Below are 23,648 nucleotides of genomic sequence, written 5' to 3' on the forward strand. Positions count from 1 at the left end.
TTCCCACGGGCTGCTGGGCAGGTGCCAGCGCTGAGCTCAGATTTTCCATACGGAGCGGCCAGTTCACGCAGCCCCAAGGGGACTCAGCAGGCAGCGAAGCTTCAGGGGCCCTGGGCAGCTGCTCCTGCCCACTCCAGGGTAGGGCTGTGGGACCACGGGGGATGTGGGGAGCCACCACCGCCTGCCCCACACCAGGACCCCCATGTCCCACCCACAAGAGCAGAGAGAACCTGGGTATAAGGTGGGGGGGGCAGCAGCAGCCCCCTCCCTGTGGGGCCAAGGCGATGCTGGAGCCTCTGTGCCTGGACAGCCTGTGCCACCCCCCGTGCGTCGCTGCTCCCCGGGGACCCACAGCCTCTCCAGCGGGGAGGAGCACAGTAGTGGGGCGACGGAGGCACCGTGCAGCTGGAGGGACACAGGGACACAGCTCAGAGCCTGTCACATCCCTGCGACATAGGAGAGCTGAGCCCCCCGGGAGAGCCAGGAGCCCCTGGGGAGGGGCCTGATCCTGCCCCATCCTTGTGGGGAGCAATGGCACCGGGGAGAGGGGACGCGTGCCACGCACGGGGGGCAGCAGGGATGTGTGCGACAGCCCAGGCTGCCCTCTGCAAGGCCACGGCCGGGCACCGGCAGCTGGTGCTGCAGCTCGGGGGCAGTGCCGACGGCCCCCGGCTGCGGGAGGAGCGGTGCAGGAGGAGCGCGGAGGCGTGTGAGCTCAGCACTGGTAAGGAGGGGGCTGCTGTGCCGGGCAGCGGCTATGGTGCCCCCCCTGCACCCACACCGGGGCTGGTGGAGGGGTTCGGGGCCACCCCGGCTCAGCATCCCCCACCCTGCAGGGCTGCGGCAGGCGCTGCTGGCGGGGCTGCGGCAGGGGCCGGCAAGCCCTGAGGAGCGGCGGGAGCTGGAGCGGCTGTGGGTGCTCTTCCTCTCCGCCCTGGAGCTCTTCCTGCAGGACCTGCGCCGAGCCCACCACCTCTGCCAGCTCTTCTCCACGCAGGGGGGCGGCACGGCCCCGCTACACACCGGGCTGGGGGGCTGGGGGCTGCCCAGCCGCAAAGGGAGCCGGCGAGGCGGGGGGCCCACGCAGCCCCCGGCCGCCCGGTGCCTGGAGGAGGAGATCGAGCAGGTGAGGGCCACGCTGGCCGAGATGGAGAGCAGAGCCAACATCCCGCTCTGGACGGTGGAGGCCACGCAGCCGGCGGGGATGGGCGGCACTGCAGCCCCTGCAGCTGGGGCGGCTCGGGGGGGGTCTCATCCTGGGCACTGCTGCAGGGTCCTCTGACAGGGGGAGGAGAGGACAGGGCAGCGCTGGCACCCCCCGTGCCTGCTCAGGCATCATGGAGCAGGGGACAGAGCCCTGCTCACTGTACCCCCCCACCCCGGCCCGGGCAGGTGATGCTGGGGGCTGCCCCCCCAATGTGGAGGGAAGGGGACAAGCTCCAGGCACCCCAAGTGTTAATAAAGCCCCTGTTACCCCACGGGGGTCAGTGTCCCCCCCCCCTCCTTCCCGCCCCTGCTCACAGGGGGACTAGCGGGACCCTGTGGTCAGGCTGATTGAGAGGCGGTGCCTCCGGGCACTCATGGGGTGCCAGGCTGCAACAAAACCCCCAGAAGAAAAGTTATAAACATGCATTTATTTATACATTAACCGTGGCTCGAACTGCAAAATTAATTTAAAAACAGCCTATGATACAGAAAGCCGGGGGGAGCGGCCGGGCAGGGAGCGGGCAGAGACCCAAGTGCGAGGGGGGGAGGCGGCGGCGCGGGTCAGGTTTCCTGGCTCTTGGCCTGCTTGGCGTACGTCTCCCGCACGTACTTCTTGTAGGCTGCGGAGAGAGGGGGGGTGTGGGGGTCCTGGGGCAGCCCCGGGGCTGGGGGGCTGCCCCCATGGAGAGAGGGAGGACACTCACCGGTTTGGTTCTTCCAGAGCTCGGCAGCGTGTGTGTTCAGGGGGCTCTCGATGTTCGGCTCTGGGGACAGGGACTTGGTCAGCGGGGGGGTGACCTGGACCCTCCAGCCCCCCCCGCTGCGGCATGGCCATGGGACCCACCTGCCAGCAGGCTCTGGATGGAGAGCAGGATGGTGCGGACATCATAGAGGGCCGACCACTTGTCCTTGAGGATGTCGAGGCAGATGTTGCCCTGGGTGTCGACGTTGGGGTGGTAGCAGGGCGTCAGGAAGCGCACGGTGGGCGCGGTGTAGGGGTACCCGCTGGGGAACTCCAGCGACAGCTTGTACCGCAGCTCCTCGTAGGCCTGGGGACAGGGGTCAGCGGGGGGGGCACAGCCCGGGGGGGGCAGACACAGCTCCCGGGGGAGCCCCAGCAAGGGGTGGGGGAGGACCAGGAGCACCCTCAGCCCGGGGGGAGCAGGGCGGGCCCGGGGTCCCGGCCGCTCACCGTGCCGGCGGCGCCGTCGATGGTCCCGATCCACTTGAAGAGGTTGTCGGACTCGGGGAAGGCGGAGATGCCTTTGTCACCGGACATCTGCGGGGGCAGCGCGTCAAAGCGGCCGGGACCCCCGCCTCGGCCCCGGGGACCGCCCCCTCGCCCCGTCCCCCGGCTCGGCCCCGGGGACCACACTCACCATGAGCGCCATCAGCTCCTGCTGCAGCCTGCGGGGGAAGCACACGTTACCGGCTCGGCTCGGCCCGCCGGGGCGGCGCCCCCCCGCCCCCGGTCCGGTCCCGGCTCACCTCTTCCCCACCGAGCCGCGGGCCGCCGTGGCCCCCGCCTCGGCCGCTTTGCGAGCGGCTGCGCTGGACAGGGCGGCGGGGTCGGCGTTCTGCGAGGCCATGGCGGCTGCCGGGGGCGCGGGGCGACGCTCCGGGCTCCGGCCGCCGCTGCCCCAGCGGTTCACGGGCGCTGGACGCGGCTCCCGCTCCCGGGCGGCGCCGCACCGGGCTTCACTGCCTCCCTCCTTCCCTCCCGCTGCAGACCCCGGCCCGGCTGTGGCGGAGCGGCGGTGCCGGTGTCTCTCGGCGCGGAGCGGCGGTGCCGGTGTCTCTCAGAGCAGCCGCCCGGCCCCGCCCCGCTCCCGCGCCCCGTTTGAATGTTTCCAACGTGCGGCGCCTCCGCCAATCAGCGCGCAGCCTCGTTCGAGCCGGCCAATCGCGACTGGCCGCGGATGCCGCTGCCGCCGTAACTGCCGGCGGCCGCTGATTGGTCGCCGGGGGAACGTCGCGATTGGCCGCTGCGGCGCGGGGCGGAGCCACGAGTCCCGGCAGGCCCTTAAAGGGCCAGACCCCCCCTCCCCCCTTCCCAAGGAGGCGGCGGAGGCGGGTGCGAAGCGGCTTTATTGGGGGCTCAAGGCGGGGCGGGGCCTCAGGGCTCGGGGGGGCCCTCGGGGGGCGGGACGTCCCCCCCGCGGCGAAGCGTCTCCATGTGCTTCTGCATCTTCTCGGTCATCCAGGCGGGCGGGACGAAGGGCTTCAGCTCCTCCAGCCGCAGGTCGACGGAGTCTCTGGGGGGAGGTGGGGTGAGACGGAGGGACCCCCCCGGCACGCCCCAGAGACCCCAGCCAGCACCGCACCCAACCCCTGGCACCCCCCAGAGACGCCAGCACCCCCCACGGCCCCCAACCCGCACCAAGCACAAACTCCTGACACCCCCTGGCACTGAGCCCCCCCGCCGGCACCGCTGCTCCGCTCCTCACCTGTAATCGTCGCTGGCAGCCAAATCCCGAATGTCCTCTTCGATGAGGAGGTAGGCCTGCGGCACAAGGGGGGGGGGACATGCCTCAGGGCTCCCGCGAGGGCAGTGCTGCGGCTCCCCGGGGGACTCCTGCCCCGCGCCACTCGCCCGCACCCCGAGGGGTCAGCGGAAGGACCCCCGCGGCGCCCCGGCAGCACCTCCTGGGCCTGACCTCCTGCCGCAGCCGCCTTTCCCCGCAGCGGGCCGCCGCTCGCGCCCTGCCTCACCGCTCCTCCGCCCGTCCTAGCCCTGCGGGGGGGTCTCTGCGCGGTCCCCACCGGCCGCAGGAGCCGCCGGCCCGGGCGTACTCACCATCTTGCCCCCTGTGGCCCTCATGTGCTGCTGCTCTGCCAGCCAGTGCTTATCCTGCGGGTCAGCTGCGTACTGCAATAAAGCAGCAAGGACCGAGCTGAACGCAGGCGAGAGACCTCCCGCCCTGCCCGCCCGCTGCCGGGACGCTGCGCCCCGCTCCAGCGCTGCCTCCAGCGCGTCCCCCCTGTGGCGCTGCCTGCCGGGGCTGGGCTCAGCTCTGTCTGCTGCTCCTCCAGCCTCGAGCCCTGGCTCCAGGCAAACCCCCCGCCTCGGAGGCCACGCTAAGCCGTGAACTGCTGTGCCGGAGTGCTAGGCCGGCCGGTGCGTGTACGCGCCCCAAGGGACCAACCGCGGGTGAGGGGGAGAAGCCGGCCGAAGGACACGCTCCCGATTCCCATCGGAAGCTGTTTCTGAGCAAACCCCGAAGGAGGAAGCGTCCTGCTGCAGCATCTGACCTTAAAGAGGTGGGGATGCTTGATGTAGAGTCGGCCTCTTGTTCCTCCCATCCCGAGAGCTCTGAAAGAGGAACAGGAGGGGCTGTTACACTCGTGCGGGGGGCGGCCGCGGTGGTATGGGGACACCTCCTCTCCTCCCTGAGCCCTTCCTACTGCTTGTGAGGCAGAGAAGCGAAGTGACGGGAGGAGTCTTACGAGCTCCTGCCTTGGAGACACCACCCTCCATCGACAGGGCCATTCCTTACTTGTTTGCTCGAGATCCCAGCACAAAGGTTGTGGTTTCAGTCAGTCGGGATGGATCCCACTACAGAGCAATTGGAAAAGGGGCAACATTAGAAACGAAGCTTGGGGCCGGCCCGTGCTCCACGAGCCTCGGCTCTCTGACGGGGAACCTCAGAACCGCCCCCGGCCTGGGAGGGAGGGAGCTGGCCACAGGGAAGTTAACGTTCCCTCTGGGCTGATCTAAGCAGTTTCCCTCATGGGAAACACTTGTGGGATCCTCCTGGCTACTACGGCTCTCCCCAGGTCTCCTAACAGCAGCACCACGCTGCAGAGCTGTGGGCTACGGTGCCTGGGGGAGACAAGCAAAGGCCTCCAGGCACTTCGCTCCTCTTCTTGCTCCTCTGCTGCACTGCTGGGGCCCGTTGGGGCAGAGCACAGCTCGGCGCTGGCCTCCACTCCCGCAGCGGAAGCAAAGGGGAGGAGAGGGTGAGCCCAGCAGCGTTGGCCAGCCAATACCTTTGGTCCATCCCTTCTCACAGGCTCAGAGACTTTGAGCTTCCACCTGCGGGGAAGGAAAATGCAGCTAAGAACGAGTCACTGTGGGACCAGCGCAGTCACCACCACGGCGCCAGCAGCAGGGATTGAGCCCCAGCCCTTCCAGATCCACCTTCCTTCACTCCCTCCACTCCCCTGCAGACACTCATCTCTGCTGCCCGTCCTCCTCCCCCCGGCTGCCAAGATCCCACCACCCGTGTCCCACCCTGCTCACTCTGAATGGTCCATCTGGACCTTTTCACCCCTTCGGGCCTGTTTAAAACAGAGTCCTTGAAGGTCTTTGCCTCCTGGGGGGAACAGCTCAACCTAAACCCCTCCTGCCCACCCCAGGCACCCCCCTGCACCTCTCCTTTGTGCAGGAGGGGAAGGAGGCCACAGAGTTTCTGTACTCCCTCCGTCAGGCAGCCCCGTTTCCCCGCTGCCCTCCCGGACCAGGGGCTCCAGCTCGGGACCCGTACTCACGCAGCCATGCCCGAGACCCCGCGATCGTTCGACAGGCTCTGTCCCGGAGGACGCCCCTTTCTCTGCATGGAAGAAATCCTCCCGTGACTCAGCTGTGCAGGCTGAGAGAATCCTCTCGGTCACCCTCCCCCTCCCAGGGAAGCTTCTTTCCTTTGTCACGAGCAGAAATGCTGGCAGGCACGAGAGCGAGCACCTCCGGGGCATCCCAAAAGCAGCCCGTGAACTTGCACATGCTCATACTGTGACAACAGCCAGGAACGAGGAAAAGGCTTTCCAGAACATAAAATCCCTTGTGTGGAAACTTCTCTCACCTTTTTGGGAATGGGGCTCCCTCGACGGTTCAGCTCCTCCTCCATCTGTCGGGCACGCTGGAAGAGGAACGGCAGCAGGATGAGCTGGGCCCCGGGCTGCCAGAGCACGAGCGCATGGGGAAACGCTGACCCCATCCCATCTGGGTGAGAAGCACCAAACTGCAACAAGCAGCGACTGCGCCTGGGATTTTCCTTGCCCTGTAGGTACCGGTCCCTCCTAGCCCAGCACCCCCAGCTCTGCCTCCTCACTAGCGCGCTGACGGACAAGAAGAGGCAGAGAACAAAGTGGTTCCAACCCTCCTCCTCCTTCTTCCAGCTCTTACAAGTCATCCAAGTCTCTGGGAATAATAACAACCTTTACCTTTGGTACTGCCTGCTCATGGGGCAACCTGGGAACAACCTTTTTGCCATCGGAGAACAGCAGCTTGGCCTGCAGGGAGAGGAAGAAAGGTTACCCGATTCTGGGTCCAGAGAGGGACCTGCCAGCCCCCCCCACTTTCGTATATCTGCCCGAAAGCCCCGTAGCAGCTCTGCTCTGGGAGGCGCCACGCCGTGCTTTCACAGACGGCGGGACACAAAACCACAATCTGAGCGTGACAAAATCTGGGCGACTAGGACAAAAGCAAGAGGTGAAAGAAAAAAATCCCACACCCAGCCCAGACTCTCCGACCGGTGCCAAGGGGGTTGGTCTCTGCAGAAAGCTCCAGCTGCGTGACACGTTCCGACAGCAGCAGTGAAAAGCAGCAGCACGAGCTGCCCGGCCCTGAGTCCCTGTGAGGACGAAGCCAAGCACAGCAACCACACGAGGGCTGCGGATGTGCCCCCAGCTAATGGCAAAGCCACGAAGAGGGACGTGTCCCAGCCAAGCTGCTCTGCTCGGCCAGGGGAGTGCAGCCCCTCGCTAGCACCCACCTGCTCCAGGCAGCTCCGACATGTCTCCTGGATGAGCTGCTCTGGGTCCACCTCCTCCCCGACGTTATCGCGCACATTGATCGCTGCCTTCTGGAAAAACTGGAGAGGAGGCGGCAGGAGAGGGTCAGTGCCTGAGCGGGGTGGGGGCAGGCACGCGGGCCCAGCTCCTGACGGGAGCCAGGCGCGAGGGAGGGGGCAGCGGGGCAGCCCCCGCGGCTCTCACCTTCATGTACTTGTTGAAGACACCCCGGATCTCTTCGTTGATGCTGGGCTGCAGCACAGCTCGCAGCAGGTCCATGGACACGGCCGGGTCCGTGAAGCTGCAGGTGGCGGAGTCAGGTGGGGCGGGGCGTGACCCCCGAGCCTGGTCTAACCCCCATCCTCCGCCCCGCTCCGGTGCTCGGCCCAGCCCCTCTGTTCAACCCTCCCCCACCGCCGCGGCCCGGTCCCCGCGGCCCGCCCGTTACCTGGTGGTCATCTGGGAGCGCCGGCCGCGCCGCTGCACCTGCCGGTGCTTGATCATGATGTTCCAGGGGCTCTGCGGGACACACGCGTCAGCCGCGGCCCGACCACCGCTCGCCGCCGCCGCCCCCCCAGGCCGGCCCGGCCCGGCCCCGGCCCGGCCCCGCCCCGCCTCACCGTGCCGACCAGCTGCTCCTCGGCGTCGTCCGGGCCCTCCTCGCCCGGCGGCCCCGGCTGCTGCTCCGCATCGCGGGCGGCGCCCATGGCCCCGGCTCCGGCCCGCGCGACCGGAAGCGCCGGGCCCTGGTTGCGTCATCGAGCCGCGACGCCGCAGCCGCGCGCCGGAAGTGATGGGTGCCATGGCAAAGGCGCCGGGAGAAGGGGGGCCCGGGCCCGGTGCGGCTGCTCGGGAGCCCCGGGGGGATACGGGGGGACACGTGGCGCGTGTTTGGGGATGGGGTGGCTGCTTCCGAGCTGGCGGCCGCGGGGGGAGCGGCCTCGGTCCTGCCGGCTCGGCCGCGGCCTGGCCTGGGGGGCGCAGCCGAGGCCTGGGCTGCAGCCGCCCGCCGGGCCCCGCCCCCCCGCACCCCGCGGCGGCGCTCGGGGCTGGAGGGGGCAGAGGAGGCAGGGGACGGCAGGACAGCCCGAGGGCGAGGCAGGCGGTGAGTGTAACACGCCCGCGTTTGGTTCTCGCCGTGCCTCCACCGGCGTTGTTCCCCTCATAGCTTGCTCTATGGGGCTCACCCCGCGGTTTGCGTGGTCGCTCTCACATACAGGTGGGCGCCAGGTCGTGGAAAAGCACAGACAGCAGTGAAGAAATCCTGAGTTCTAAAGAAGTGCCACGTTGTGGATGAACATAATGATGGGCGGTCAGCTCTAAAATAATCGTAAGTCCCAAAGCCTTACAAAGTCCCACTCCTCCGCCTGCCCCACCCAGGAACAGGCCCCATCTCGGATGGAACTGGTCACGCGGTGACCCTGCCCAGGAGACCCGAGGAAGTGCAGCTGCAGAAATGTGAAGGTTTGTCCTTCCACCATCTGTGAATTCCTTGTGTTATTTTCTACACCTGAAATAGAAAAATAAACTCTATGCAGATGACTTTTTCCTGCAAGTCTCTTGTCTTTCTGTAATCTCATTTTTTATCTAAGGAAACACGCAAAAAAGCATTTCCTCGTCTTGTCTAACATGCAGAATAGTCAAAACAACTTGTCTGTTGTTTTCTAGATCATCTCACCCTGTCTTGTGGTCGACAAGAAGCTTTTCTGCGGGGTCAGCTGGGTGACAATTTAACCTTAAAAACCACTTGCTGTTTTGCTGGTAATGTTTTTCCTTGTGAGTTCCAAGATGATGGTGAGATAAAGGCAAACGGGGTTTCCCAAAGCGGGCGCTGGTGAGGCCATTCAGTGCCTCGTGCGCAGGCGCCCGCTTGAGCCGCCGCTTCCAGCCCGCGGCCGTCCCGCGCCCTGGGTGTGAGCTGGAGGCACTCCGCCGGGCCGCGGTGGGAGAAGCGGGTTCTCCTTCCCCTCCGGACGCTCCAGCCCAGCGCCTGGGGTGCGGGCACGGTGGTGGGGCTCCAGCGGATAAGGCTCTTGGCGTCTCTCAGCATTTGCTGCCTGTGGCTGCGTCCCCCCAGGGTGACCAGCGTGATCCTTCCGTCGTAGCAGTCGGCACAGCAGTGGCCACGCTCAGCACCTGCGGGAGGAGAGGGTGGGTGACTCATGGGCTGACGTGCTGGAAGAGGCTCCTGCCCTTGTTTCCCCTTCCTGCTGCTCTGGCCGGGGCTGCATCGGCCCGGGGTGAGCTCAGGCTGTTACACAAACCTGACCCGTGGGTGTGGGCCCAGCCGAGTCAGCACCGGTGTTGCTGTAACTTCGTTATCATCAGCACTCGGGTTTTTGTGTACTTACTACAGTTGCTCCAAGTTGTTAGCAACAAAAATTGGATGCTGTCCAGAGGAGAGGAAGAATAACTATGGCTGTAGAAACTCGTGGGACATGGTCAAAAGGATGGTTCTGTTCAACCCGCGAGGGCTGGCGGAGAGAGGTCTCAGCTCTGTGCGTGCGCCTCGGGAGGGCGGCGGGCGGCTGCGCTCTGTACCCCCGCGAGCCAACAAGGAGCCCTTGTGCGGGGTTCAGTCAGGTGAGACTTGGATCAGACCTCTGGAAAAACTTCCCGATTACAAGGAACAATTCGTCAATACAGGAGTCCCCGTCTGCAGGGGCAGGGATGTCTGCTAAGAGCACATCAGAGCAGTGTGTCAGGGACCCCGTAACTGGTGAGGTGTTTGGGTTTCCCCCAGTCCCTGGTTTTCGATGGTGATTTTTCCATGGATCTGTGCAGTAGGTGCACATGTGACACACCAGCCTGTGCGTGTCTGCAAGAGACCAGCAGCCGTTTCACAGCTGGGGTTACCTTGGCTCGCTCGCGGCTCACAGGGGCTTTGGACACGTCCCGTTGCCCCGCGGTGCCCTCGGCGCGGGCAGGTGTTCGCAGCAGCGGGACGCGTCTCGAGCCTGGTCCCACCCGCTGGTCTGGCAGCGAGATGCCTGCAGGCGAAGCTTCGTTATCCTGCAGGATCCTCACGGCGCTGCTGGGTCTGCCCTTGCAGGTCACCACGGCGCAAGAGGACGAGCGGCACAGGGAGTCAGGAGGCAGGAGCAGGGTCATAGCCCGTGAGCTTCACCTGTGTGACACCACTTCATGGCATCAACCGCTGTAAAGTTATACCGGCCTTCACAGAGAGAGCGGCAGGACGTCGCAGAGAGGTTCGGTGGGCTGAGGTGGGTAGGAAGGGGAACAGAGGAGGGAGAGATACCCAGCGGTTGGGATGCCGAGAGGCCCTTTCCCATCCGTCCGTGTCAGCCTCGGGATGCTCCGGGGCTTGGAGGTGAGCTCCTGCTGCCCTGTGAAAGCGGGGTGTCTGTGGGTGCTGCGGGGTGTCTGTGGGTGCTGCGGGGTCTGTGTCAGTTCAGCAGTGTCCGTCTCCAGCTGCAGCCCAGCCATCCCCGGGCGGCCCCGGGTGCAGGAGCGGTGCTGCTCGTGCCGTGGGCATTTGCTCTCTGGCTGCTGCTTTCGCAAACGACGGCGGCACCAGTGGCTGCAAAATCCTGGTGAGGGGCTGCGCACGCCTGCCACATCCTGCCGCAGCAGATGTGATTTTTTTCGTTTATTTTTCTCTATTCACCCTCTGACCTCTCAGAGAGTGGTGCTGCACTGCAGGTAGTCAACGAGAGTCAGGAAACGGCCGATGAGGAGCGGGGAAACGACCAAAAAGCATTTGGAAACCCCAGTAACGTTCCTGGTGGACACACAACGCTCCCAGCCGGTCCCAAGAGCCGCGCTGACACGTGCAATGGGTGCAGGCATGATCCTGCTCTGCGGGATCCGGGTCGTGGAGCTGGAACAGGACCGGCAGGATTCATCTCTCCGAGGTGTTTGTTTCAGTAGAGAAATGTGCTCATCAGACATTCTCCTTCATTAGTTCCCTAAATGTTAACCAAGATTATGGTCTGCTGGAACGGAAGCGCGTCAAAATGACGGCGTTGTCCTGACAGGAGGAGCCGCCGGGCGAGCGCGGTGGCAGAGGCAGCTGGCGGCGGTCCTGGGGTTGGAGGGGGCCCTGCGGTCCTGACAGTTGCCCGGGCGTGTGGAAGGGAGCCAACGCTGCCAGCACGTCGCTCCGTGGGGCGTCCAGCAACGACGACAATGCGCGATGAGCACTGGGCCGTGGCGTTCAGCCGTGGAGCTGCGAGGTGTGGGACGCTGGGTCTTCGACAGACACGGGCCGTTTGCGTAGAAATTGCGTCTAAATTGAGTCACGGCCGTGAGGGGCAGAATAAACCTGTACTTAAAGCATATTTCTTGCGATGAGCCCTCTTCCCACACAGGTTTGGCAGCACGGAGCCGTGCGCCTTCCCGCTCCTGAGTCACGTCCCTCGCACTGCCCCTGCGTCGCTCCGACGTGACGCTGATGGAAAACTCTTTGAGCAGGAACTTGGCCTTTTCGGTGTTCGTGCCAAGGGGCACGCGCTTGCTTAGGACTGTAGAAATCATGTCGAGCTCAAACCAATTAATTTCACCTGCCCCACAGTTGCAGATTTTAACTTTGTCTTTTGATCCAGCAAGTCCAACCCATTCTTGCTGGTGTGCCTGGTCAGACTAGTCCTTCAGTTCTCCTGTAACGTTGATTGCGCTTTGGTTCGTGTATAATTCAGGAAGAACCAATTAAATAGGGAAGGAGAAAATTGCAGAATCAGATCGTGACTAGCACTCCTGTGTGACTTGAGAATAACTTAATTTAGATGGGTTAGCAATCACATAATTGAAGGTACTACTTAATCTGTTATCTCAAACATATTAAATAAGTCTTTACCCTGAAATCAGATGCAGAGGAAAGGGAAGTAAATGTGGCACTGCATTTAATTGTTCATTTGCTCTTAATGTGGGTCTCTGGTGAAAGCCAGCAGTTTGGACCTGGGGTTTGGAGGCAGATCCCTGCGCTCTCCTCACCTTGGGTGAGCTCTCGTCCTTGAAACTTTGAGACTTTTCCCTCCAGGGAGCTCCATTTCACCCGAGCACGGTCTCATCGGGGCAGACCTTCCGCTGGATCCACAGCGGGGGGGCAGCCTGAGCTCCAGCCCCTGCCTGCGGGGGAAGGGGTTCCTCTGCTTACGGTTCTCCGGGGACTGGGGGCTCCAGCTCTGCAAGGGGCTGCTCAGCCTTGGCCTTAGGCTGGGGAGTCTCGGCCATGGGCAAAATAGTCTTGACTCAAGGGAATTTTTAATTAATTTAATCTCTTGCCATTTAACACAAACTTCTGCTCACTGATTAGAGGTAACAGATGCGCCCAGCGGCTGCAGCTTGGGGCAGGCCGTGGCCTCCTCCCACACAGGCATTGCTGCCTAAACCAGGCGGTTTGTGCCCAAAACAGCCCTCAGGCGTGAGCGGGCAGGGTGCTCGTGTGTGCGCTGGCGGGGTGCTGATGCTGCCTACGGGCGCCGGGTGCCCCCCGGGTGCCCCTGCTCTGCTGTTTGGGTGCTCCTACGGGAACCGATTTGGCGTTTGTGCATGTCATAACCGCGCGCTCCTGCGTGAACTCATGGTGCTCACGCATGCAATTATGGAATGCCCATGTGTAAATTAATTGGACACACGTGCGTGGGCACTAAACCCTGAAATTTATGCTCCAGAGCTCCCAGAAAGCTGCTCTGAGGGCGCCTTGATGGAGTCAGTAGTTGGGCTGGATGAAGGACTGCGCCGAGCTCTGCCTGCTCCGTGCCCGGGGCTGCGGGGCTGCCCTGCGGTAACGGGGGATTCGGGGGGGCCACAAAGGCAGAGCCCAGCGCTGAAGCAGCGCGGGCGGTCGCTGCTGTTGATAACCCTCACTCACAGCCCCCCAAACGTCTTTCTGAGCTGCTGCTGTCTGCCAGGAGATGCCCCATCTCCGTCAAGAGCTCTTGTCTTTAAAACTGCACCAGGTTTTGCGTGTCAGTGCTGCCCACCGCACTCTCCCTCCCAGTTTTAACCCACCAGTGACATGAAGAAAAGAAACGGGTGGTGCTGCAAATCCCATTTGATAAAGCGACGGCGCTGGAGGCCCGTTCCTCCACGCGCCTCCCAGAACGCGCTCGGGAGGTGGGAGATGCCCCGGCTGAGGCAGCGCCGGTGGCAGGACCGACGCCGTGTGGGGGATCCCGGGCCCTGGCGTGGGGACCTGCCCAAGGGGACGGGCAGGGACGGAGCCGATGGGCAGCAGCCGCGGGCAGCGCTGCCTTTTTCCGGCTGGCATCGCAGGGAGGCACCGGCAGCGTCCTGCCCGCGGGATGGTTTGTCCCCGGGCGCTGTTGGGTGGCGGTGGAGGGGTCGGTCACAGCCCTCGGCAAAGGTGGGGGTTCCTGCCAAGGGCAGCGGCGAAGAATCCGCCTCCGTGCAGCCGCGGTTTCCCCTTCCCTCCTCCCGCTCCCCGTGTTGTCCCCCCACCACGGGCAGGCGACTCGATCCTGCTCCTGCCCTGGTTGTGGGTGGAGAAAGGAGCTGGAGCAGCTCTTTAGAAAAGAGAATTACAGCGAAACGTGGGAGGTTCTTCCAAGTCACCTGTGAGCTGCTTCCTCCCATTCCCAGACCCGGGCTACCTGGGAGGAACTTTAAATTGCCGCCCGGCTCAGCCCCGGCCACTGGCTCCGGCGGCATGACGGCGAGAGGCGTCTTCCTGCTGGGGCTCCTCGCCCTGTGGGCAGAGCTGCAGGCAGCACCCACCGCAGGCAAGTACGGGCGTGCGGGGAACACCCGGCCTCTCTAGATTTTAAGAATATTTCCTGTATTTTCATAGAATCATGGAATGGTTTGGGCTGGAAGGGACCTTTAAAGGTCACCTAGACCAACCCCCCAGCAACGAGCAGGGACATCTTCAACTCAATCCGTGTTGATGGTGATGTTCAGTGATGTGTGTTCAAATGTCTGTCTTAATCTTTGTGAAGAGCTGTAACCCGTGTGAGGTTTAGCCCTTGCTTCAATTTTATAATCTTTGAGTTCGGCAAAACTCGCTCCGGGGAGGGCGCGGCGGTGGTTACGAGCACGCAGCCGTAGGGATGCTCGGGAGGAGGTTTGTCACCTGGGCCAGCGACCGGGCAGGGACCGGTGGGAACGTCAGCCTGGCCAGAGCCCTGGGTCCTGCGACGGGACTGAGCGGGGCTGGACTGGACCCAGACTGGGCTGCCCGGGGGCGCTGGGATGGTCCCTCCAGGCTGGGCAGAGCAGCTTCCATCTGCGGGGCTGGGACCCCCCTGGGGCAAGTGGGGACCCCCACCCACCCCTCACAGCCCCGCTCGGGCCATCTCTGGCCAAAATGGGAGCGTGTGGGTTGTTAGAGCCGAGCTCTGCTGCCCGCCTGTGCCCGCCTCGGACCAGAGCGCAGCACCTTCCTCGCCTGGGGGGCAGCTGCTTCACGGCAGGTTCAGGGCATCTCCCCCCCACCCCAAACCCCGCGAAAGTGCCAGCCCCGCCAGGGAGGTGCTGCTCTGGGAGACGGGAAATTCTCAAAGGAGAATATTTTCCCTGCTCGTATTTTTTTTCTTGGGACACATGGCCAAATTTCAAAGAAGTGAAAATGGCATTTCTTATGAGTGAGCGATTTTGAGAGCAGCGTTTGTGATTTTACAGAATCCCTTCCTCCCAAACGCTCTCGCACGTGCTGCCAGCCGGGCTGCTTTATTCTACAGCTCAAACCCCGAGGCAGCAACGGCTCCGGTGCAGCAGGAGCCAGGTTTGCTGTTGCTCTGTAGCAAGACGCTGGGGCTGTTGCACCCTGATGGAAACGTGTTGGCAGAAATGTCATCGCTTTCCAAATGCTCCTCTCTAGAAATGGGCGTTTCTTTTGGTCTCAGCTTACAGGCTGGTTTAAGCCTTAAGGTATAACCCACCTCCCGCCAGCGAGCCGGCAGTGCCGGTGCCTCTGTTGGTAACGGGTTGGTGCCGTTCCCAGTCTCGGCTTGGTGTCAAAGGGCCGGCACTGCCCGCGGGGAGCCTCGTGCCGCGCGGGATCGTTGGCTGCTGCTCAGCAGGGGAGCGCGTAGACGGACGCCCCAACGCGCTGAGCAACGCGCTCCTGCCCTGGTGAAACCGCACGGGCTGTGGATGCATTTGTTTTGCTGAGAAGTTGCTGCAATCACACACCCACCATGACACTGCCGTGGCGGGGGGGCCTGTGTCACCCCGGCTGTGTGGGCAGAGCCCTAAAAACCCACCGGGAAGAGCCACAGGGGAGGGGGCAGCCACGCGGCACCGCGGCAAAACCCGGCTGCAGCGTCCTGCCTGCGACACCCCGGCTCCGCACCGACGTGCCAAGTCTGAGACCCTGAGCCGGAGCAGATCCCTGCGGGCTTCGCCTGCCCGGGAGCCCTGTGCAGTGACGCAGGGTGCTGGGGGTGGGAGCTGGGGGTGGGGGGCAGCACGGGGCAGGACACTGAGGCTGACGCTGCCGCTTTCTCCTCCCTTCCAGGGCTCCCCGGAGCAGCCCCAGCCAGGTGGCCGCAGCCAGGGAAGCCCGGAATCGCTCCGCCGGGGAAGGGAGAGCCCGGCGCAGTGCCCTGTCCACAGCCCGGCAGGGTCCCCCCGGGCGGGAAGCGGGAGCCGGGTGCGGAGCGGGTGGGTGAGGAGCAGCGCCTGCCCGGGACTGAGCCCGGGACCGCTGCAGCACCCGCGGCGGGGAGGAAGCCGGTGACCGGCGGGGAGCCCACGGCGGGGAACGAGCCCACGCTGGCTGGGAAACCGGAGACTGGGGAGAAACCCAGTTCAGGGAAAAAACCAGCGTGTGGGGGGAAGACTGAGACAAGGGAAAAGCCAGAGGTCGTAACAAAGCCAGGGAGTGGTGGAAAGCCGGAGAGTGGGGGGAAACCTGTGCTGGGGGAGAAGCCGGAGAGCGGGGGGAAGCCGGAGAGTGAGGGGAAGCCTGAGGCAGGAGAGAAGCCTGAGGCTGACCAGGGTGACAGTGGGGAGGATGATGATGGTGACGATGACGACGACGATGATAAAAATGAGCATGGTGATGGCGATGACAATGGTGATGATGATGGAGATGATAACGATGAAGATGATGACGATGATGATGACGATGGCAACAACGATGGTGACGACAACAGCAACGACAATGGCAAAGATGACGATGACGACGATGACGATGACGATGATGATGATGATGACTACGGAGATGATGACGATGTTGACGATGATGACGACAGTGATGATGATGGTGGTGGTGACGGTGATGACACTTGGTGACCGGTGCCACAGGGTGTGTGAGGAGCGTGTGGGCCGAGGAGAGCCCGCGGTGGGTGGGCGCAGGGGCAGCCGCCCCCGGCCTCCTCCACCGCCTCCCTCTGCCCGGGCCAGTCCCAGGCACCAACGGTGTTTTGGGCAGGACTTTCTCTTTCCTAATAAACCCCCCATTGAGCCACCGCCTTGGTGTGTCCCTGGTCAGTGTCTGGCATGGCCAGGCCGTCGTGGCTGCCCCAGCCCTGCCCCGGGCACGGGGAGCTCCCGCGCCCGCCCCTGCCCGGCGTGGGCTCGGCAGGGCCCTTGGCACAGTGCCGTGACTCTGTGCCCCGTGGGAGAACCGCAGGGATGGCCCCGCCCGGGCACCTGCCTGGGACCAGCAGAGCATCTCTGGGCCAGGAGAGATCTCCCCGTGGGGCCTGTCCCCCCCAGCTCCCTGGGGGTCCTGGGACGAGCCCCTCCGTGGTCAAGGCCCTGTGGCATCCTCTGGAAGCAGCCGCTGTGGCGGGGCTTGGCCAGGAGCCACGTGGGCACAGACACCCTGGGGTCCTGTTTTGTGCTGGTGAGGTGCTGGGGTGCTGGGAGCTTGTGACCCCCCTTGGAGCCTCACCCGTGCCCGCCGTGCTGCGCCGTGCTGCGCTGGCAGCGGGGCTGGGACCTGGGGCAGCGTGCCAGGAGCTGCGGTGCCACACCGGGGTGAGGTCGGGGCTGGCTGTGCCGTCCTGGGGGGCACGGTGGGGTCCTGCCGGGCACCTGCTTCCTCCTGGGAGTCCGGGAATAGGAACGAGCCCAGTTCCAGCAGGGATGGACGGACCCGTGGAGTTTGGGCAGGACTCGTGTGCGGGTCCCCAGGACCCCAACCCTCCCGCAGAGATCCTGTGGAGGCCAGCGGGGGCTCACCAGGAGACTGACACAGCAGGAGACAGCCAGTGTTCATCGTAGACTGGGTTTACTGGGAGGCGGGGGGGCACAGAGACCCCTGTGCTCAGCACGGAGCTGAGGGCGAGGGGGTGGAGGGAGGATCGGGGGGGGGGCGGGTGCTTATCCAGCAGCTGATGGACCCCTCCATGGCCGTCTGTCTGTCCGTCTGTCTGCCTGCTGGGTCCCTGGTGTGGGTCCAGGCGGGGGTTAGGTGAACCCTGGGGAGAGACGGGAGCATCCATGTCCCCAGCCCTCGCTCTGGTGCACGCCGGGGAGCAGCCATCAGCCCTGCCGCGGGGCCCTGGGGGCAAGGGCTCCCGAGACGCCGGACCCCCCTCCCCGGGGGAGCTGCCGGGGGTTTGCAGCCACTTCTGCAACGTGCAAGGACGTGCGGGGAGGCGGCACTGCTGTGCGGGGTGGTGCTCCCCGGCCACAGCCGTGCTCATCCCTGTTCATGTGGCCGCACGTCCTCCCGCAGCGCCATCCCAGCGGGTCCCTGCACCCACCCTGTGCCCACCCCGCACCCACCTGCGGACACCAGCCGGGCCCAGAGGCAGCAGAGGCCCAGGAGCAGGAGCAGCGACAGCAGCCGCATGGTGTGGGGCGGGCGGCGCGGGGGCTGCCTGTCCGGGCACAGGAAGGGCTTTAAAGCCTCCCGGGGCTGGAGGTTGTTCCCAGTGACCTGGTCTGTGCCCCAGTGCCCGGCACGCTCCGTCCGAGCGTGAAACCCCCGTCCCCTCCCAACCGCCGGCTGCTGCTGCTGGACGAGCCGTGCAGGGAGGATCAAAGGTGCTGCTGGGTGCTGGGCTCTGCACAGCCCTGAGAAAGCCATGCCTGCCGTGCCGTGCCTTGCTGTGCCGTGCCGTGCCACAAGGCAAGAGCAGCTGGCACAGCTTCCCACTGCTGGGCATGGGTCCAGGCCAGGTGGCAGCGAGGGGCTGTGGGACCCCGGCATGGGGCTGGCCCTGCTGAGGCCGTGGAGGTGGCTCCTGGCTGGGCGCTGTGGAGCGGCCCGTGGTGCCCTGGCAGCTCTCTCTGGGCATTGTTCTGCCTCCGGGAACAATCGCTGGCTCCCGAGGGACATCCTGTGACTGGACACGGTCCACAGCCCCGCGCTGCCACCGGCCCCTCAGCCCCACACCTCCTGGCCAGCCAGTCCCCCCCTGTCCCCGGGGCTGCAGGCGGGTCCTGGGGATGGAGGCCCCGGAGCCAGCGGGGCTTTCCCTGCCCAGTCCCTTCCCGGAGCGCCCAGGAGAGGCAGGAGGGCTCCAGCTGCCCGTGCGTGTGCGTGTGCACGTGTGATCCAGTTGGGTGTGGGCAGTCCACACTGTGTGTGCCATCCAAACCGCATGTGCCCGTGTGTGCCTCTCGCAGTCCAGGCTGGCTGGGCGGCACCACGTTCCGTCCGTGTGTCTCCATGTGTGGGACAGAGGTGACACGCAGGTGGGGTGACCCATCCCAGGAGCACACAGAGCCATGGGGAGAGGAGCAGTGGGGAGCCCCGAGCCCTGGCTCTGCTGTGCCGGGGCATCCCTGATCCCCGCAGGGGCTGTCCCTGTCCCTGGGTGGGCAGCAGGGACAGTGCCCGGCTTGTGTCAGCCCCAGTTGGTCCCCACAGGCTGTTGGGCTCCGTGTGGGGCCAGCTGGGACATGCCGTGGTGGGGGGGACCCGCTCTGCCCATGGGCTCCGCCAGTGCCTCTCGAGCCGTGCACCCTGGTCCAGGCAGGAGCATCATCCTGGTGGCACAGTGCCGTCTGTCCCCGTCCCCGTCCCCACTGGGTGCCCGCCCTGGGAGGTGCCACATTCCTGGGTGCTCCCTGGCCGGGCCACCCTGGTCGCTGTTTCCGCCGCGGCAGAGGTCTGGCCGGTGGCTCTGCCCCGGCGCGGCTGCGCCCCTGACTCACTCTGCGCGTCCCCAGAGTGAGCTGGACACGGCGACGGGGCAGGGGGCAGGGGCACCGACACGGGTCCCCCTGGGGTGCAGCTTTCTGTTGTGTGCCTGGAAGCAGCCCCCCCTGTCCCCCCGTGGTGCCCCGGACTCCAGCACCCCCGGGACTGGCTCCTGCACCCACCGTGGCGTCCCCCCGGCTTGGCCGCAGCGTTACAGCTGGTGCAGGGACAGCGGGGGCTGCTCTGGAAGACGATGCCAGTCGTTACCACGATCACCCGGGCGGCTGAGATACCGGGGAGAGATAGCGGGGAAAAATGTAGCCCTGGTGGATTTTGGCGCCGTGGCCCTGCCCTCCTGCCGGGCGTGGGGAGTTTCGGTGCCACCGGGAACGTCCTGGACAGCTCGAGGTTGTGGGAGACGTGCCGAGGGCGGCTGCCGAGCCGCAGCCCCAGGACCACCGCGGTCCCCGTGCAGGGGCCCCCTTCCCGCCGCCCACCCTGACCGGTGCGTCCCTCGGGGGTTGCTCCCACCCTGCTCTGGCTCCGCCACGTCGCCGTGTCCTGTGCCAGGGATGCTGCCGGCACCTTCGTCCTGGGGCTCAGAGGAGAGGAAGGAAAAGCTGCGGTGGGGCGCGGGCGGGTCGCGGCACCTCCCTCCAAACCCCACCCCAGGTCCCACTTTCCTGGCCTCTCCCCACGGAGCTTTCCTCGCCCTCCGCTTCCCCCTTGGGACAGTAATTACAGCAGTAATTAGGAAGACAATTATTCCTGCTGAATGGGAACAGCTTAATCTGTTTCTCCCTCCTTTTGGCAGGTTTCACCCCACGCCCGCCCACGGGTGCCGGGGACCCGCCTGCGGCCCAGCCCAGCGCTGCCGTGGGTCCGGCTGCGAGCCGCGGCCCGTCCCCCGGCGATGCCCCTCGTGCCGCCGTGACGCGGCCGCCAGACCCCAGTCCGGGTCAGGGCACGGCTCTGCGCAGGCAGAACCGGGGAGGGGAGTGGGCGAAGGGGGTGGCCCCAAACTGGGAGACGGTGGTGAGGTGGGTGGCAAAGGGCTGATGGTGCCTGCTGGGTGGGAAGGGCTGGGAGCATCCCTGACCCGCAAGACCTCAATGGCTGGCAGGCGAAATGGTCCCTGGGCTCAGGGTGTGGGGCCACCCCGCCCGGGAGGGAGTGTGGGAGAAAGGGGAGCAGGGGCACGTCCCCTCCGCTGCTCTCAGACTGAGAGCAGGGAGCGCGGTGCCACGGCGTGTGGTGCACCAGACCCTTCCCTGGCTGACGGCTGCGCCAGAGCCAGTGGCTTCCCCTGCCCTGGCACGGCAGTGCCACACTCGCTGGCAGCGGAGAGGCCGGCGCCAACTTCCCCCTGCCCGTCCCCACCGCCAGCTCGTTCCCAAGGGGCTGCGGGCGGGCGCTGGCGGTGCCCCCAGCCCAGCCTGGGCATGTTGCTGCTGCCCGGCCGGGCTCCGTTGGGGCTGTGCTGGGGCAGCCGTCCTGTCCTACCGGTCCCCCCGGCTCAAGGGCTGTGGCCAGGATGCCGCTGGGGAGGCTGGGCCCTGCCTGGGTGCGGCTCGTCATCCGCATGGCAGGAATTAGCCAGGCTCGGGCGCCAGCCCTGCTCCCTCCGCCCCACCGCCGCACCTTAAATCCCAGCCTGCCGCACCCGGGGCCCAGACCCGGCTGCCCAGGGCACCATGGAGCTGCCACCCAGCCGCCTCCTCCTCCTCCTCCTCCTCGCCGCCCTGCTCCCGCTCGCTGCATGGTCTGGCCCGGCCCTGCACTCGGCTGGAAGAGAGGAGCTGGGGACGGGTGAGTGTGCCCAGGGCACGTCCCGGGGACGGGGATGCTCCAGGTGGTCCCCGCTGCTCCGTGCAGTGCCGGGTGTCCACGGGGGCATGGGGCTGTGGGTGATGGGGATCCGGCCCTGGGAGGCTGCTCGGCCCCCCACTCCGCAGCCCTCCCCAGCGTCCCGGCTGCTGTGCCCCACAGCGAAGCCCGGGTACTGCTACCACAACCCGGAGGTGGAGGATCCGCTGGACGAGGGCTGCGGCGCCTGCCACAGGGACGCCTCCTGCTCCCACTGCGCCAGCGACGCCGGCTGCCCCGGTGCCACCAAGTGCTGCCCCAGCAAGTGCGGCTACACGTGCCAGGAGCCGGTGCTGGGTGAGGGCTGGGTGCCACGGCGGTGGGTGGGTGACAGGAGGGGTGAGCTGAGCGAACCAGGAAGGGGGTTCCCCGGGGTGTCCCTGAGCTCTTGCCGGGTCCTGTGGACCCCGGGGTGGCACCGTACTGTGCAGTGGGGGAGCACCTGAGCTGCTGGCCCGTGGGGCTGTGGGGCAGGCGGGAGCAGAGATGGGTTCGGTGGCGAGAGGGGACTGGAGCTGTGCAGGCTTCTTCGAGGGCCCTGGGAGTGCTGAGCCCGGCGGCGTCCCCGTCCCATCCCCGGCTCAGCCCGTCCCCCTCGGACCACGCAGACTTCTGCTACCTGCCCTCCGTCTGCGGGAGCTGCAAGGCGCTTTTCCGCCGCTTCTTCTTCAACGCCTCCAGCCAGCAGTGCGAGGAGTTCATCTATGGTGGCTGCGGTGGCAACAGGAACAACTTTGAGACCAAGGGCGAGTGCTTCCAGGCCTGCTCCCACATTGGTAACTAGCCAAGTGCCCCGTGCCCTGTGCCACGTGCCGTGGCCAGTGGCTGCTCCTGCCCCCGGTGATGCCCGGCCTGGCCCCGCTCCTGACCCCCCCGTCTCTCAGTTCCAGGTGCCCGATAGTACCGGCCGGGGAGCGTGGTTGCCCCCACGCGGGCCCAGCCCAGGGAAGCTGCTGCCAGCGGCCACGTCCCCATCCCCACAGGGAGCCATTCCCCATGAGGCTGACAGTGACAAGCGCTGCTGCCCGGGGTGGCCGTGCTGGGGGCTGTGGCTCGCCCGGGGATGCTCGCCAGCCCGAGGACAGGGACGTGCGCCTGCGGCGGCACAGCTGCCCCCTCCTGCGCCATGGTGCCCGGCCAGAGGAGCCCGGCCCTCCCCTGGGGCTGTGACACTTCAATACAAGGACAGGTCCTTGGATGAGCACGTCTGGGTCTCATCCTTCCTGCCTGCGCGGGCAGGAGCAGGCAGGGCCCATCCCTCTGGGCCTCCCGCCCTCGCTGGGAGCGGGTGCTGGGTGCCCTCAGCAGCTCTGCACGGCGGCCCCCGGCAGCTCCCAGCCCCGGCTCTACCCTCAAGCTGCCGACATGACCTGCCTGGGAGCTAAAGTGACCTAACGGAGGAGAAACAGCCCCCGCCTCGATGGATGCCGGGGTGGTGCCCGTCCCGCACCCTGCCCCAGACCCAGCTCGGGGGCTGCACCACTTCACTGGCCCCATGGTACCGGCCCCGGCGTGGGCTGAGCCCCCCGGCCCCAGCTCTGGCAGAACCGTCCCTCCTCCAGTGATCCCCGGGTGATGCCGGGGCTGCTCCAGGAGCACGAGGGGCTGTCCTGGGGGCCAGCCCAGCGCTGCCGAGACTCGGGGGGCAGCTGGAGGCAGCCAGGCACGCGCTTTATTGCTGGAGGTGGTGGGGAGGGGACAGGCCAGCTGGGACCTGTGACCACCCCGTGTCCCCTTGTGAAGGCATCTTCCTGCAGCAGAGGAGCTGCTCTTCTGTCACGTGGTGTCTGAAAAGAAGGATGAGCTTTTAGGGAGCCCTGAGGCTGCAGGACCACGGGGCCGGCAGCCACGATTGTAGTTGAGCGTGGCCAGCTCTGGCCAGAGCTTCATCCCGCTCCGCGTCCCTTCGGTTGTCTGCCAGGAGCAGAGCGATGGGGCAGCAGCAGGGACCGGCTCTGCGGTGATGCCGAGCCGGAAGCGCGCTGAGGGCCATGTCCTTCACGCGGGTCTGGCTGGCACCTCCTGTGTCCCGGTGCCGGCCTTGGTGCCCTGCACCCCCTTACCCCCAGGTACCCACACGCAGACGCGGCCGCAGCCGTTGCTGCAGCACTTGTGGCCCCAGGGACACTCCTCGTCGAAGCTGCACAGCTCCAGGCACGTTCCGCGGCCCCTGGGGACGGGGCATAGTCCCTCTCTGCCTGCAAGGGAAGCACCCCGCCATGGGGCACCTGGCTGGGGGGCACCCCACAGCTCCCAGGGCACCGCCGGGGTCCGGGCTGGCCAAGTCGTGTCTCACCTCCGGGAGTGTCCATGCAGACGTGGCCGCAGCTGGTGCGGGTGCACGTCTGTCCCCAGGGACACTGCGAGTCGGCCTCGCACCCCTTGGGGCACCGCTCGGCACCGTGAGGCGGCACAGCCGCGGCGTCGAGCTCTACGAGCGGGAGGGGATGGTCATGTGGCGGCTCTGAGCTGAGGCCATGCATGCTCATCACTTGCACGGAAAGCGGAGGAGGAGTGGAAGGAAGGATGGGGGCTGATCATGTCCCTGGAGCGGGGAGGGGGCAGGACCCCTGGCACGGGACTCCAGTGTTGTCACGGTGCAGGGTCCTCGTGGGGTGGGGGGACCTGCACCCCGGAGCAGGGCCTGACCTGGCAGCGAGGCCGGCGTGCAGATGTGGCCGCAGCCGTTGCTGCAGCACTTGTGGCCCCAGGGACACTCCTCGTCGAAGCTGCACAGGTCCAGGCATGTCCCCCCTTCCCTGGCGATGGGGCACACTCCCACTCTGCCTGCAAGGCAAGCACCCAGCTGGGGGGCACC

At 66.0% G+C, this 23,648-nt stretch overlaps 4 protein-coding genes and 2 long non-coding RNA genes across 7 annotated transcripts; 3 read left to right on the plus strand and 3 right to left on the minus strand.

Moving 5' to 3' along the window:
• The first annotated feature begins 531 nt into the window (after positions 1–531).
• LOC141951735 (regulator of G-protein signaling 9-binding protein-like) lies at positions 532–1,648 on the plus strand. Its single transcript, XM_074888341.1, has 2 exons — positions 532–724; positions 837–1,648. Exons 1-2 carry the CDS (start codon positions 532–534, stop codon positions 1,280–1,282), a joined length of 639 nt encoding a protein of 212 aa, XP_074744442.1. The 3' UTR covers positions 1,283–1,648.
• On the minus strand, positions 1,616–3,154 carry UBE2C (ubiquitin conjugating enzyme E2 C). The gene is made up of 6 exons (XM_074888342.1): positions 2,695–3,154; positions 2,586–2,613; positions 2,399–2,485; positions 2,051–2,255; positions 1,911–1,970; positions 1,616–1,826 (listed from the first exon to the last, which is right to left on the minus strand). Exons 1-6 carry the CDS (start codon positions 2,793–2,795, stop codon positions 1,768–1,770), a joined length of 540 nt encoding a protein of 179 aa, XP_074744443.1. The 5' UTR covers positions 2,796–3,154; the 3' UTR covers positions 1,616–1,767.
• A 122-nt stretch (positions 3,155–3,276) lies between these two features.
• On the minus strand, positions 3,277–7,683 carry DNTTIP1 (deoxynucleotidyltransferase terminal interacting protein 1). 2 transcript variants are annotated; one of them, XM_074888338.1, is made up of 13 exons: positions 7,560–7,683; positions 7,388–7,458; positions 7,144–7,240; positions 6,921–7,019; positions 6,370–6,438; positions 6,009–6,065; positions 5,698–5,759; positions 5,197–5,242; positions 4,704–4,762; positions 4,459–4,519; positions 4,004–4,075; positions 3,654–3,709; positions 3,277–3,461 (listed from the first exon to the last, which is right to left on the minus strand). In XM_074888338.1, the coding sequence occupies exons 1-13, from the start codon at positions 7,644–7,646 to the stop codon at positions 3,323–3,325; spliced, it is 975 nt and encodes a 324-aa protein (XP_074744439.1). In that variant the 5' UTR covers positions 7,647–7,683; the 3' UTR covers positions 3,277–3,322. The 2 variants fall into 2 exon arrangements, with proteins under 2 accessions (XP_074744439.1, XP_074744440.1); XM_074888339.1 differs by lacking the exon at positions 4,004–4,075.
• Positions 7,684–7,841: 158 nt separating this feature from the next.
• LOC141951809 (uncharacterized) lies at positions 7,842–8,494 on the plus strand. The gene is made up of 2 exons (XR_012631455.1): positions 7,842–8,044; positions 8,159–8,494. It is a non-coding gene; the product is annotated as an uncharacterized LOC141951809 (long non-coding RNA).
• Positions 8,495–8,568: 74 nt separating this feature from the next.
• LOC141951886 (uncharacterized) lies at positions 8,569–11,238 on the plus strand. Its single transcript, XM_074888694.1, has 4 exons — positions 8,569–8,578; positions 8,745–9,090; positions 9,296–10,163; positions 10,583–11,238. The coding sequence occupies exons 1-3, from the start codon at positions 8,569–8,571 to the stop codon at positions 9,618–9,620; spliced, it is 681 nt and encodes a 226-aa protein (XP_074744795.1). The 3' UTR covers positions 9,621–10,163; positions 10,583–11,238.
• Positions 11,239–17,084: 5,846 nt separating this feature from the next.
• Positions 17,085–17,725, minus strand: LOC141951912 (uncharacterized). Its single transcript, XR_012631488.1, has 2 exons — positions 17,602–17,725; positions 17,085–17,291 (listed from the first exon to the last, which is right to left on the minus strand). It is a non-coding gene; the product is annotated as an uncharacterized LOC141951912 (long non-coding RNA).
• Positions 17,726–23,648: the final 5,923 nt, after the last annotated feature.

The sequence above is a fragment of the Strix uralensis genome, chromosome 18, assembly GCF_047716275.1.
Source record: "Strix uralensis isolate ZFMK-TIS-50842 chromosome 18, bStrUra1, whole genome shotgun sequence".
NCBI lineage: Eukaryota > Metazoa > Chordata > Aves > Strigiformes > Strigidae > Strix > Strix uralensis.

What these genes read in the sequence shown, in the direction of transcription:
- DNTTIP1 (XM_074888338.1), bottom strand. Translation starts at nt 7,646, where the DNA reads ATGGGCGCCGCCCGCGATGCGGAGCAGCAGCCGGGGCCGCCGGGCGAG. An exon ending in GGAGCCCCATTCCCAAAAAG is followed by an intron (nt 5,760 to 6,008) that starts GTGAGAGAAGTT and finishes TCTTCCATGCAG; the next exon opens with AGAAAGGGGCGTCCTCCGGG. An exon ending in CTGGGATCTCGAGCAAACAA is followed by an intron (nt 4,520 to 4,703) that starts GTAAGGAATGGC and finishes TTCCTCTTTCAG; the next exon opens with AGCTCTCGGGATGGGAGGAA.
- LOC141951735 (XM_074888341.1), top strand. Translation starts at nt 532, where the DNA reads ATGGCACCGGGGAGAGGGGACGCGTGCCACGCACGGGGGGCAGCAGGG. An exon ending in GGCGTGTGAGCTCAGCACTG is followed by an intron (nt 725 to 836) that starts GTAAGGAGGGGG and finishes CCCACCCTGCAG; the next exon opens with GGCTGCGGCAGGCGCTGCTG.
- LOC141951886 (XM_074888694.1), top strand. An exon ending in AGCACCTGCGGGAGGAGAGG is followed by an intron (nt 9,091 to 9,295) that starts GTGGGTGACTCA and finishes TACTTACTACAG; the next exon opens with TTGCTCCAAGTTGTTAGCAA.
- UBE2C (XM_074888342.1), bottom strand. Translation starts at nt 2,795, where the DNA reads ATGGCCTCGCAGAACGCCGACCCCGCCGCCCTGTCCAGCGCAGCCGCT. An exon ending in AGGAGCTGATGGCGCTCATG is followed by an intron (nt 2,486 to 2,585) that starts GTGAGTGTGGTC and finishes CTGCCCCCGCAG; the next exon opens with ATGTCCGGTGACAAAGGCAT. An exon ending in CATCCAGAGCCTGCTGGCAG is followed by an intron (nt 1,971 to 2,050) that starts GTGGGTCCCATG and finishes CCCTGTCCCCAG; the next exon opens with AGCCGAACATCGAGAGCCCC.